At 52.2% G+C, this 13,941-nt stretch overlaps 1 protein-coding gene across 1 annotated transcript; it reads left to right on the top strand.

Moving 5' to 3' along the window:
• The first annotated feature begins 2,670 nt into the window (after positions 1-2,670).
• LOC135226757 (collagen alpha-1(I) chain-like) lies at positions 2,671-5,766 on the top strand. The gene has a single exon (XM_064266465.1). The coding sequence runs from the start codon at positions 2,671-2,673 to the stop codon at positions 5,764-5,766; it is 3,096 nt and encodes a 1,031-aa protein (XP_064122535.1).
• Positions 5,767-13,941: the final 8,175 nt, after the last annotated feature.

The raw sequence follows: 13,941 nt of genomic DNA, 5'->3' as shown, positions 1-13,941 counted from the left end.
TTACAATACTTTCTCTCTCTCTCTCTCCTCTCTCTCTCTCTAAAGATGTCTCATACTAACCTCTAGAGTTAGGAAGGTCAAAGGCACCGTCCTGAGTAAGGCCTTCGTCAGGAACGTAGGTAGGGTCGTCATCATCACTGTCAATGTCCAAAGGGCTCACGTCGATATCACTTGATTCAGCGTCGTCAGGGGCTACCCATGTTACACGTTCCTGAGTCTCCAATGCAGCATTGCGTTGCCCAGAAAACATACTGCTTTGTAACTGCAAAAATAAAAAAAACAAAAAAAACTATTTTAAATCATGTAATGAAAAAAAACGTAACTTTCCCTGACAAAAACCTATCATTCAATCCCTTGTAAGGTAATCATTTATATGCACATGAGCCTAACATCTATAAAGCATCACAGTTATATCTAGAAATATTGTTAAAATTATTCACAAATGTCTAAAACAAGCACTAAAAAAAATTATTTGACGTCGTATTCTACTGGCCGTTGTAACCGTTACGGTCCGATACATCCCTCATGGGATGAGCGTGGTCCGCCTAAGAACGACCGAAGTATCCCGCATGGGATCTATACTTTTGTTTTTAGTCACTATGCCATGTCAGTAACACTACAGCCCTTCAAACCACATCAAAAGGTAAGCATATCACTAGGCTTCACTATCCCCACAGTCACTGTGTACTTACCATGATTACGAAGTTCGAGGGGGGGGGGGGGGGGGGGGGAGGGGGGGGGGGGGGGAACTTGGAGGTTACTGCGACACGTCTTGACTGTTTTCCAACTTGCGCACGACTCAGGTGGGTCTGTCGAAGGCCCTCCAGCCTTGTGCGAGGCCTGGTGGCTTCTAATTGGTTGATTCGAAGAGCAGAGGAGTGTAGCTATGAGTTGCCAAAGCGCCGGTCCCCCCCGGGATGCCATGGTGGGCGGAGGCCCGCCGGTCCCCGGGACGCCTGGCGGGCGGAGGCCCGCCGGTCCCCGGGACGCCTGGCGGGTGGAGGCCCGCCGGTCCGGTCCCCACGACTGGCGGGCGGAGGTCCGCCGGTCCCCGGGACGAGCATGCGGGCGGAGGCCCGCCCCGGTCCCCGGGACGCCTGGCGGGCGGAGGCCCTCGCCGGTCCCCGGGACGCCTGGCGGGCGGAGGCCCCCTGGTCCCCGGGACGCCTGGCGGGCAGAGGCCCGCCGGTCCCGACGAAATTATCGAAATGGCGGGCGGAGGCCCGCCTGGTCCCCGGGACGCCATGCAGGCGGAGGTCCCAGCCGGTCCCCGGGGTGACGCCATGGCGGGCGGATGCCCGCCGGTCCCCGGGACGCCATGAATGGGCGGGCGGTTGGGATGGCCCGTCCCCCCGGTCCCGGGACGCCATGTGGCGGGTCGGATGCCCGCCGGTCCCCACTCGGGACGCCATGTGGCGGGCGGAGGCCCGCCGGTCGGGTACGCCTGGCGGGCGGAGGCCCGCCTCCCCGGGTCTCCCCGGGACGCCATGGCTGGCGTCCGGGTAGGCCCGCCGGTCACCGGGTGACCCCGACCTGCGGGCGGAGGACCCCGCCGGTCCCACGGGGGGAACGCCTGGCGGCGGAGGCCCACCGGTGGGCCCGGTCCCCTGGACACCATTGGCGGGCGGAGGCCCGCCGGTCCCCTCGGGACCCGCCTGGGCGGGCGGAGGCCCGCCGGTCCCCGGTCCCCTGGGTACGCCATGCAATGGCCCGGGCGGGAGGCCCGCCCGTCCCCGGGACGCCTGGGTCGGGCGGGAGGCCCGCCGGTCCCTGGGACGCCATGCGGGCGGAGGCCCGCCCCCCGGTCCCCACGTGGCGGAGGGCCCGCCGGTTCCCCGGGACGCCTGGCGGGCGGAGGCCCGCCGGTCCCTGGACGCCTGGCGGGAGGCCCGAGGCCGGCGGTCCCCGGGACGCCTGGCGGGCGGAGGCCCCGCCGTCCCCGGGACGTCTGGGCGGCCGGAGGCCGCCGGTCCCCGGGACCCGCCAGCGGGCGGAGGCCCGCCAGCCGGCGGGCGAGGCCCGCCATGCGGGCGGAGGCGCCGGGGTCCCGGGACGCCTGGCGGGAGGCGGAGGCCCAAAGCGGGTCCCCACGACGCCTGGACGGGCTGAGCCCGCCGGTCCCTGGGACGCCATGCTGGGCGGGCGGAGGCCGCCGGTCCCTCAGGACGCCATGGCGGGCAGAGGCCACGCCGGTCCCCGGGACGCCATGCGGGCGGTGGGAGGACCCGCCGGTCCCCGGGACGCCATGCGGGCGGAGGCCCGCCGGTCCCCCCGGGACCGCCGGGCCTGGCGGGCGGAGGCCCGCCGTCCCCGGGACGCCTGGCGGGCGGCCCGCCCCCGGTCCCCGGACGCCTGCGGGCAGGCCCGCCGGTCCCCGGGACGCCATGGCGGGCGGAGGCCCAGCCGGTCCCCGGGACGACGGGCTGGCGGGCGGAGCCTCGCGGTCCCCGGGACGCCTGGCGGGCGGAGGCCCGCGGTCCCCGGGACGCCTGGCGGCGGGAGGCCCGCCGGTCCCCCGGGACGCCATGGCTCCCGGGACGCCTCGCGGCACCGCCGGTCCGGGACGCCTGGCGGGCGGAGGCCCGCCCGGTCCCCGGGACGCTGACGGCGGGGAGGCCCGCCGGTCCCCGGACGCCATGCGGGCGGGAGGCCCGCCGTCCCCGGGACGCCATGCGGCGGAGGCCCCGCCGGTCCCCACGGGACCCGCCATGGCGGCGTAGGCCCTGGCGGGTCCCCGGGACGCCATGCGGGCGGAGGCCCGCCGGTCCGGGACGCCTGGCGGGCGGAGGCCCGCCCGTCCGGGCGACCCCTGGCGGGCGGAGGCCCGCGGTCCCCCCGGGACGCCTGGCGGGCGGAGGTCCTCCCCCGGGACGCCATGCGGGCGGATGGGACCCGCCTGTCCCACCCCGACGCCATGGACGCGGAGGCCCGTGGGCGCCGGTCCCCGGGACCTGCCATGGCGGAGGCCCGCCGGTCCCCGGACCCGCCTGGCGGGCGGAGGGCCCGCCGTCCCCCACGCCATGCGCGGGAGGCCCGCCGGTCCCCGGGAGCGCCATGCGGGCGGAGGCCCGCCGGTCCCCGGGACGCCATGCTGGGCGAGGCCCGCCGGTCCCCGGGACGCCTGGCGGGAGGCGGACGCCACCCGCCGGTCCCCGGGACCGCCTGGCCAGGGCGAGGCCCGCCGGTCCCCTGGACGACCAGGTCTGGGCGCGGCCCGCCGCCCCTCCCCGGTCGGGCACCCGCCTGGGCGGGCGAGGTCCCCGGACGCAGGTCCCCTGGGAGCCCGCCATGCGGGCGGAGGCCGAGGCGCCTGTCCCCACGGGACGCCTCCCCGGCGCGGAGGCCCCCAGCCTCCCGGGACGTCCCCGGGACGCCGGTGGCGGGCGGAGGCGGGCGGGAGGAGGCCCGCCGGTCCACGGACAGGCCCTGGCGGGCTGCGGGGAGGTACCCGCCGGTCCCACAGGACGCATGGGCAGGGCGGAGGCCCGCCCGGTCCACGGGACGCACGGCCCTGGCGGGCGGAGGCCCGCCCGTCCCCGGGACTGGCGGGCGGAGGGAGGTCCGCGGGGTCGGTGGCGGGTAGCCCGCCTGGCGCGGAGGCCCGCCGGTCCCCTGGCGGGTCCGGGGACGCCTAGGCGCCCGTTATGGCGGGCCCGTCCCACGGGACGGGATGCGCGGAGGTCCCGCGGGCCCCGGGACGCCTGGCGGGCGGAGGCCCGCCTGGTCCCCGGGACGGCCTGGCGGGGCGGGAGGGCCCGGCCCTCCACCCAGGACGCCTGCGGGGGCCCGGGAGGCCAGACGTCCGGGACGACCTGGCGAGGCCCACCCGCCGGTCCCGGGACGCCATGGCGGGCGGAGGAGGCCGCCGGGTCCCCGGGACCCCGGCCCATGGCGGGCGGAGGCCCGCCCGCGGGTCCGGGACCCGCCTGGGGCCCTCCGGGGGAAGGCCCGCCGGGTCCCCGGGAGGGACGCCATAGGGCGGGGGCACCCGCCGGTCCCCCGGGGACGGCCCCCTGGCGGAGGCCCGCCGGTTCCCCGGGAGCCTGGCTGGGCGGAGGCCCGGGCCGGTGGTGCCGGTTACCCCGGGGACCCGACTGGCGGGCGAAGGCCCGCCGGTCCCCGGGACGCCATGGCGGGCGGAGGCCCGCCGGTCCCCGGGACGCCTGGTGGCGGAGGCCACCTGGTCCCCGGGACCGCCTGGCGGGCAGGAGGCGCCGGGTCCCCGGGGACGGGCTGGAGGGAAGGAGGCCCGCCCGCGGTCCCGGGACAAAAATGCGGGCCGGAGGAGGCCCCGGGCCGGTTTCCCGGGAGGACGCCAATGCCCCGCCCGGAGGCCCGCCGGGTCAACCCGGGACGCCATGCGCGCCCGCCCGGTCCCCGGGACGCCATGGGCAGCGGAGGGCCGCCGGTCATTCGGGACGCCATGCGGGCGGAGCCCGACCCGGGTCCCGGGCGGGACGCCCATGCGGGCGGGATCCCCGCCCGCCTGGTCCCCGGGACGCCAAGGCCCGGGGGGCCGGTGGGAGCCCGCCCGGGTCCCCGGGAACGCCAGCGGGCCCGGAGCCCGCCGGGAACCCGTCCCCGGGAGCCTGGTGGGGCGGAGGCGGGCCCGGTCCCCGGGACGCCATGCCGGGCGGAGGCCGCCGGTTTCAAGGGACGTTCTCGGGCCCAGGGCTTAAGGCAGCCAGGTCCCGGGACGCCTGCGGGAAGGCCCCCCGCCGGTCCTGGACACCAATGGCGGGTTGGAGGCCCGCCGGGCCCACCGGGACGCTGGGGGCGGGAGGGCCCGCCAGGTCCCTGGACGCCATGGCGGAGGCCCGGAGGCCCCGGCCGGTGGCCGGGAGGCAAACGGGCCCCCATTGGGGCGGGCCCGGAGGCCCGGGCCGGGTCCCCGGGGACGGGGCCCTGCGGGGCCGGGAGGCCCGCCGGTCCCCCACGGGAACCCGCCTGGGCCGGGCCGGAGGTCCCCGGGCCGGTCCACAGGACGCCTTGGCAGGCCCGGAGGACCCGCCCCGGTCCCCGGGACCCTTGGCGGGCGGAGGCCGCACAGTCCCCGACGCCTGGGAAGGGCCCGGAGGGCCCGGGCCCCGGTCCCCGGGAACGGCCTGGCGGGGCGGAGGCCCGCCCGGGGTTCGGGGACGCCTGGGGCAAAAGGGCGGGAGGCCCGCCTGCGGGGAGGGCCCGGGGAGGCCCAACCCGTTCTGGCAGGACCGCCTGCGGGCGGGGTCCCGCCGGGGCCCCGGGACGCCTGGAGGGCCCAGGCCCGACCCGGGCCCCGGGACCCATGGAGGCGCCGGCCCCAGGCACCCGCCGGGACCCGGAAGGACCCGCCTCCCCGGGACGGGCCAGGCAAGGCCCGGCCGGTCGGGATGGCTGGCGGGCGGAGGTCGGGTCCCCGGGACCTGGCGCGGGAAGGCCCGCCGGGCCCAGGGACCGGCCTTGGCGGGGGGAAGGGCCCGCCGGTCCAGGGACGCCTGGCGGGGGAGTCGTCAGGACCGCCTGGCGGGCGGAAGGCCCGCCCTTTTCCCGGGCGGAAGGTGGCGGGCCTGGGCGTTCCGGGTTTCCCGGGAACCACCCTGGGGGCGCCATCGCCCGGCCCGTCCCCGGAGGAAGTTCACCTCCTGTTTACCCAGGGACACCCAAAAATTATGGCACTGGGAATCCTTCAATTCTGAATCCGGCTCCCCGAATCTTTTCCTGGCTATTATTTCTTGCCCCCCTCCACCATCTTCTCTGATACTAACTTCTAATTATGACGCTCTTTGAATCTCTTCTGAATTCTCTGCTTCTTCCTGGACTCCACCAATCTTCTCTCAAATCCTTGTCCCTCCTGGTTGGCACTCAACCAATTCTGTCAATTCGTTTGGCTCTCCTGAGCACTTCCCCCACCCCAATCCTTCTCTGATCCCTGCTTTCCTGGCAGTCCACCAATTTCCCTTTCTCTGGTTCTTCTGCTTCGGAATCCTGGCCAATCCAAAACCAAATCTTCTCTGTATCTTTGCTTCGAATCCATGGCACTACCACCAATTTCCTTACATACCTCTTTCAGGAATCAATGAAAAACTCTTACGGCATTTTAATTAACTTAAATTTCAAAAACTTCTTTATATTTCATATCAAACGATTAACAAAGCCAAATTATTAAACCATAAACATCAAAACCTTCCAAATATAAAATAAAGTATTGCAGTTCAACTCTAAAATCCATTGCAAACTAAAATCAATTCTAACACATGGATTTATGAAAGAAGTCCTTTAAATCGAGTTAAACTCGAATTATTATGTAAATAACAAAATTTGCTGCAAAAAAATAATGTGTAAATGAAAATCGCAGTTTGGTAAATAAACTTTATTGATGAAAAAAAAAAAAAAAAAACAAAAAAAAAAATTTCCATACAAACAAAACATTCTCCTCAAATTTTTTAATTTTTTGACAACTGAGCCCTCTTCGCAAGGCCAGCTTAGACTTGGTCGCGCCATTCCTTGTGAACATGGACAGCTGCTCCTTCATTTTCCAGGCATCTGTAATTTTCCCTGGTGGTTCTTGAGCTGGCAAACCGATTTCTCCTTCGCTCCTCGCAGCTGTCGAACCTCATCTTCCAAAACTGGTCGTTCCGTTCGCCCTGACACCGGTGTTCCTATCCAGCGACTTGAAGCGATGATTCCCACCTTCCTCTAAAAGGCACCTCAGCTCGTTTCTCTTCAGTTTCGCAACCTGAACTTCACAATGTAGTATACACACGTTTCCATTCGTGAGATCTTCCACTTCCTTCTGCAGGAGCTGGAACCTGACCTCGGGCGTCTTTCCTGTCGGATTAGCGCTTTTCGTTCCTGGACGAGCCTCGCCATCCGCGCCGCTTCTTCGGTCTATATCTGCACGTCCCTTCTCCTTCTTCACTTGATCGTTCTCCTTCAGAAACAACGTCTCACCTTCGAATAAGTGGGCCCTTTTTCTTGCCAGGCCTGTTGTTGCAACACCCCCTGAGTTATCTGGATCACACGAGTGCTTTCTTCCTTTCCGCCCGCCTTTCTGAATGTCTTCATTGTAGTCAAGCCTCTGTTGCAGCTGAAAAATGATCCTGTCCAAGTTCATTGCTGCTCTCTCTGGTACTGTGTGTGTCTCGCAAGGCCGAAATTCTCTCGTTCAATTCCATTTCCTTGGCCTGTTTCACCTCCATCATCAGTATTAGGAGGAACCTCACCAGTGAATAGGCAGCCTATAAACAAACATGACTATCCTTGCGTTAGACTTCTCTCCGTATTTCAGACAACATCTAGACAATAACGTTCACACAACAGCTGCTGCCAAGGCAGGCCAAGTAAGGCCACATTTTCTTTCAAACTGGAGTACCCAATTTCATATACTCTCATCTATATCACTCTCTGTTTCCTTGATTTTCATAATTTCACAAGAGATATTTCGATTTATCAAAATATAGCAGGAAACATTCTGAAAGATTTCCAATCATGCCTTGTTTCTAGGTGTTATAAAATTTCTGCAGTTGTTCTCTCTCTCTCTCTCTCTCTCTCTCTCTCTCTCTCTCTCTCTCCCTCTCTCTCTCTTTTTTTTTTTTTTACGGGATCTTTTTGCCAGTACGCATCTTTTTGTTTGGTCTCTTATCGTCTTACCTATTAAAATATATTTAGGGATTTTCCTTTATTTACCTTTTTGTTTACAAGAAAAACAATACTAACTACAGGCGGGCAATTGGAACTGAGCAAAAATGACATTTTTCTAAGCTACGTTTTTATTGTTATTGGATTTAACCAAATAACTAAAAGATATCATTCTAAATGAATTAGCCGAGACATCAAGAGAAATATTATATATTATATATAATAATCAACTACTCAACCATAATGATTTTCAAAAACTATAGGTAAGTTTTAAGATTTTAAATTTATATCATCATGCATACAAAGAAAAAGGTAAAACGAAATTTAATTATACTAAATTTTGTCCTATATAAAAGTGAAAATCAGGTATAAAGGTAGTAAATTTTATTTGAGCATAATTGATTCGTAAATTGAAATTCAATATAGAAATAAAGCAGAAAAATCCTAACAGCCCCATTTCTATAGGCAACGCATTTGGTGTGAACGTATCCTTATAACACAAATGTAAATAATACTGTTTAATACGGACGATAATGACAGCAATTAAATACTATTTAAAAAACAATTACAGAGTCAATAATGTCGTCAAATAATAAATACAACAATGAAAACGACATGACATGTAAGGTTAAGAAAATGTATTGTAGAAGCGTGCTTGATAAAGAAAAAAAAATATCTGCGTAAAACACGTTCCAGGGAAATCAAATACATAACCCACACTTCTGTTACATAATATAAACTGTAGATTCCATACCTGATCGTCTGTGTGAGGTCACAGATGCAGATGGAGGTTGGACATCCTACTCATTGTATATATCATAAAAATAATAATGATAAAATATGACACTAGCTCACGTGTTTTTTTTAGTTATGTTCCTTTTACTTGATTACCAGTTAATGCTACTGTTTGGAAGATCATGCATATTTCAAGGTGGTTTTTAAAGTGAAAAGTAATATTATAGTATCTCAAAATTAAATGAAAAAAAAAAAGTGATATTGGTTCAAATTTATCTGCCAGATTGTCGGAAAAATGTGATGGTTTTTTAGTTTAACATTTAGTCAAACTGAAATAAGCCTTAAATTTTGAACATAGAAGACTTTGTAAATATCAACTACTTTTATTTGTTATTTTGAAATAAAAGGAATTACAAAACGCGCTTCATTCCAAGAAAAGAAGAAGGAAAACAGATTAAGGTAATAAAGTTGAGACAGAATAAGAGCACAGCAGTTAAGAAACTAATTGGCTAGATTATAAAAAAGGGGGTCCAAAAGGTAGCCCCCCAGAAATAGGAACCGCCCTGATAGAATTAGTGGAGTCTAAAAAAGCTGCCAGCCTACGAGGCCAGGCCATATACTAGGCAACTTAACTCTCCAATGCCAAAGGTAGAAGCTAGGGTGGCTCCTAACCCTCCCTAAGACAGGGAATGGTCAGGGAACGGCAAGGACTATGGCAGTTGACTTTAACAGGAGAGAAAAGTTACATTCCTACAAAAACATATTAAACTCTTTTACACGTTAGAATTGGCTATAAACTACATCGGCACTAGAAAACTACTTTGGCTTCTTGAAACACAGGAATTGAGTTAAGTTATTTTCTACTACAATGCATCTTGAAAACAAGGATGAAAATATCCTTACTAAAGAAATATAGTAAAATGGATAATGACTCGTATTTTGCAACTGACCTGGTGCTAGGAAGAAATAAGAACACGAGGCTTCTTCACACCATAATCTAGAAAAGAACTTAATAAGTTATCTCTCTCTCTTCTCTTACTCATCTTTGTCTTGTTATATTCTGTGGTTCTGTCTTTCTCTTTTCCACCAAATATGAACCTGTATATTGGTGAAAGTATCCTAATATTTCATGTTGTTTTAATTACTAAAATTTAGTAAATAAAGAAAATTATATATAGCCCAAATTTTTTTTTTTTTGTGTTATTGCCCACATCGCCCGCTTTGTCTATGGAGGTTGGCCCAATCATGAATTGTATAAGTATATAGACATGTATCTGTGTGTATGGTTGCTACCTCAATAAAGTAAGTGAACTGAAAATTTTGCTAATTTGCTGATATAGATGTTCTATATATATATATATATATATATATATATATATATATATATAGTATATATATATATATATATATATATATATATATATATATATATAGAGGTGGCTTGCTGCTTACAACACCACCGTTAACACTTGGTGAAAGTTTTGTATCGATCTCGTGGACAGTCATGTCAGTATATAAGATTTAATAATCTATAGGAAATGCCATTTCATAAATACTGAGTTCCTAAGCACTTTTAGTCTCATATTTATTTCGCATATTTCCTTAAATGCACATTTTACACTCAAACCCAGTACTTTACTCTATGCTCAAGAAAACTATCTGCTGCCCACTCCTCCTTCCTTGTCCTGACGGCGCAACATCTATTGGATGCTCCGTTAGTTACTTGCTCGACTGCTCCGGGGTTTGGGGGGGTTTTCATCGTCGCGGATTCGTGTTCACTCTGGATCAGCGGAGGGAACGAACTATTGTGCGTGACAGTACAGTTGGACACAGGTTTACCTGGTACACCGTCTTGAGAGACTTCCCTCACCTCTCCTCCCCTCCCTTCTCTCTCTCTCTCTGAATGTTACTAGTTTAAGTATATTTTGCACGATTTTTTTTGTATCTATCTATCTATCTATCTAATCTAATAATAATAATTTAAAAGTTGTTATATATATATAACGATTCACGCTGTTGTTACCTGCCAGCAAGGCTGGCATTACGGTACGGTACGGTACGGTTGATATATAGCCTATGTGTACGGTACGGAATTTCGCAACGACAATTTTACCGAAGTACGGTACGGTACAGTTCAGGTACGGAAAAAATGTGCAAATTCCGTACCGTACTACCTTACCTTAGGCAATGGATATATTACTTTTGGTCTACGTTGAAAACAAGGGAACAATATTAATTAATTATTAATAATCATAACCAGTAATATAGCATTTTTTAACTATTATTATTAGCAGCAGCAGCAGTAGTAGTAGCTATTACTATTTTTGTCTTAAGATCAAAAATTTTTTTCTTTCTTTAGTGACTATGACTTGGGTTATGAGTAAATGATTATAATTATTGGAGTAAGAGATATCTGCATGTATGGTGGAGTTGTAGAACGATAGACACTGTGATTGATGGTAAATCTACTGTTTATACTTGTGTTTAGTTACCTCCTTCGCAAGCTTCATTTGGACTCAGGGCATCAGCCATATGCTTGCATTACGAAGGTGAAGAAGAGATGGCCGTCTAGGAAACATAGCTGTCGGCCATGGTAGTAGAAATCCGTTTGTCACGCAACTTTTTACTTTTTTTTTTTTTTTTTTTTTTTTTTTTTTTTTTATTTTTTTTTTTTTTTTTTTTTTTTTTTTTTTTTAGCAAGAGAGAGCCGCCAATTGCCTACAGATTGGTTTGAATAGGTAACTGGTTATAGTTACTCTATGTACAAATAAAATTGAGCATTTTTACAGGACATCCAATAGAGTTAAAGCCTTGATTATACCGAAAAATTACAGCAAAATCTCGTACTGATACCAGTCTTCATTACAGTGTTATTGACCAAAAACGTGACTGCATGTCTGTGAAACCCACAGTAAGAGAGCTTTGCCAATTACAAATAAAACTTACCTTTTATTCAGGCTTGGTGTAATTGTCATTTATCTGATATGTTTTTAATTACACGTTTTGAAGTTAAATGTAATTCCATTTGTTTTTTATTTATAATTAATGGTAATTGTTATTGTTATTGTAACTGAAAACTTTATTTGAGATTGTTATCCTAGAGCCGCCTCTTACTTTTGCGGAACTCATCTTGACCAAATGCAATGGAGAGATGTTTTGAGTCGCTTCCCAATTCATTTATTATATTATTAAGGGAGAATCTTGACAAGCCAGCTACCAATTCTAAAAAAAAAATTTATTCCATTTATTTCCTTTTTTTGTGCAAAACGTTTGTGAAATTTTTTCCAGTATTGAGTTTTGTATTTCAGTATCATTTTCTTATAATCAGCATAATAATTTTCACCACAATAAACATACTAAAAATTTACTTAGGCAAATCATAGGATGCTAACGATAATTTCTACAGGTCTAAAATATTTTAGATATGTTTGTTTTGTATTTGTACTAAAGGTATCATAAGTTACAAATTACAATTGTTGCAGAAATTGACTGCAAAAGGAAACCAAACTCAAGTATAAAGTCTTTGCAACTATCTGCATTTCTTAAAATTAAATAGGTGTGCGAAATGTAATTGAGTAATACGTTTTATATATGTATTTGTAGCTGTGATTACAATTTTGAAATATTAAAATTGTATTGTATTTGATATTGTTCCCCATCTTGTAATTGAAGTTGTAACTGTAATTCGATAACAAGTCAGGTAATTATGATTCTAATTATTGTAACAGACATAAAGCAAACGTAATTAATCTCCTAACCTGCTTAATGCTTATATTACATAAGATATGCGACAGTAGCTACTTCATACGAAATGGATGAGCATAAAAATAACGGGAAACAAAAATGATTATTTTTTTTTTTTTTTATGTATACATGGGAGAAAACTGATTAGAAATTCAGTGATTTTTCCACTGCACTTCGGCTTCTCTCGGGGCACCTGTGAATTGTTCAATATTTAATAAATCGACTTTATCTTTCTCGGGATCTATGGGATTCATGTCTGCACCCTTATTTGGCCAGTCAACCAATTCAAATCCTCTCGATCTAGAAACCATTCCTGGACTATTCTGGCCGTATGGATGGGGCACCAGTCATGAATGAAAATGACAGGACTAGGTGGAAAGGGATAATTCCGCTGGTGAAGTGAAGGGAGTAAGAAATCCTGAAGAATTTTAACGTATTTTCCACTGGGGAAACCCTTCAGTCTTGGTGATATCACATATACCATGTAAGGAAATCCAGGCCCACACATTTACGGTTACAAGCCACTCCTGGCAACTTCGTAAATGTTTCCTCGGTGGTATCTGAAGGAAAACAATCTGAATTTTTTACAATTTACGCGTTGCTTTCCGTAAACTGGGAAAATAATGATATATCGTTTGGGGAAATGTAATGCTAAGTAACAACCACTGCATTAAAGATAATGTTTATTCATCTATGATGATTAATACTTATTACAAGTTTGCCTCCTCCAACCTCTTATACACTAAAACAGCCCGAAAGCAGATTAATGGAATTCACGTTAAGAGAGGAACACCACCACCTTTAGTGTTTCAAACAGACAATTAACAATTTATCATTATGAAGACATACAGAATTTTAAACGTTATCAATGACAGTAATGACCTGAGATGTTGCAATGCCAGTAACAGCCAATCAATCACTCAGTCCCAGTAATCGTGAGATTTAATATATCACTTTGGTTCAGTGATAACGATATCACTGCTACAGCACCCTTATTACACGCTAACAAGTTTGTCACCCAATCATGGCTAGACTGAGGTGTTGTATAAATTTTGATAGGTTATCTGTTCCTCTGCTAGTAGTTATTCGTTATACTCTAACCAAATGAACAGCAAACATATGGTTCTCCTGGCGCAGATCGTCGCTCTACGAGAAAGTGGGCTTCCAATAGTGCTGTTGCACAGCGTCTTGACGTCTCCCTACAAACAGTAAATAAATGGAAAAGGAGGCATGCTTAGACTGGGAAATTGACCGACTTTGGATAGCATTTATTTATTTCATTTATTTTATTAATTTTTAAACAATAAAAACCTTAAAACCCGTAAAATCATGAAACCTAAATTATAGTTGCCTTGGTCCTGTTCAACCTCTAATAAGTGATTCTTCTCTTTACTTAAGCCAGAATACCAAATAGCGTTCCCATAGTAAACAGGCTATAATTAATCTTGATTATCTAGGTATCTGTATGTTAATTACGTATTTCAGTTCGAAGACCTCCACCACGAAAGACACCGTTAGGATAACGACGACATTCGACGAGCAGCATAAGAAGATGCTTTTTTTTACCAATACTATTGCCTATTCGTGAACGTCTGGCATAATGTTTCGGCTATGACGGTGCGAAGACGTCTGGATGAGGCAGGAATACCTCATAGAATTCCTGCCAAAAAGGAATTTCTCGCCGAACGGCATCGTACTGATAGGCTTGCCTTTGTTCAACAGTTTGTGGGGAGGATATGGAATTTTGGTCTCGAGTGTATGCAGTGACGAAAGGTCTTTTACTAGCAGAAGTCACGGCAGAATACATAACCGAAGACCGAGTAATATAAGGTGAGTTTCTATAAT

This window comes from Macrobrachium nipponense, chromosome 15 (genome assembly GCF_015104395.2).
Source record: "Macrobrachium nipponense isolate FS-2020 chromosome 15, ASM1510439v2, whole genome shotgun sequence".
Lineage (NCBI taxonomy): Eukaryota > Metazoa > Arthropoda > Malacostraca > Decapoda > Palaemonidae > Macrobrachium > Macrobrachium nipponense.
The sequence above is the reverse complement of the archived record's forward strand: the minus strand, read 5'-3'. Positions and strand labels throughout refer to the sequence as shown.

Excerpts from the sequence above, each read along its gene's own strand:
- LOC135226757 (XM_064266465.1), top strand. The coding sequence starts at position 2,671 with ATGCGGCGGAGGCCCCGCCGGTCCCCACGGGACCCGCCATGGCGGCGT.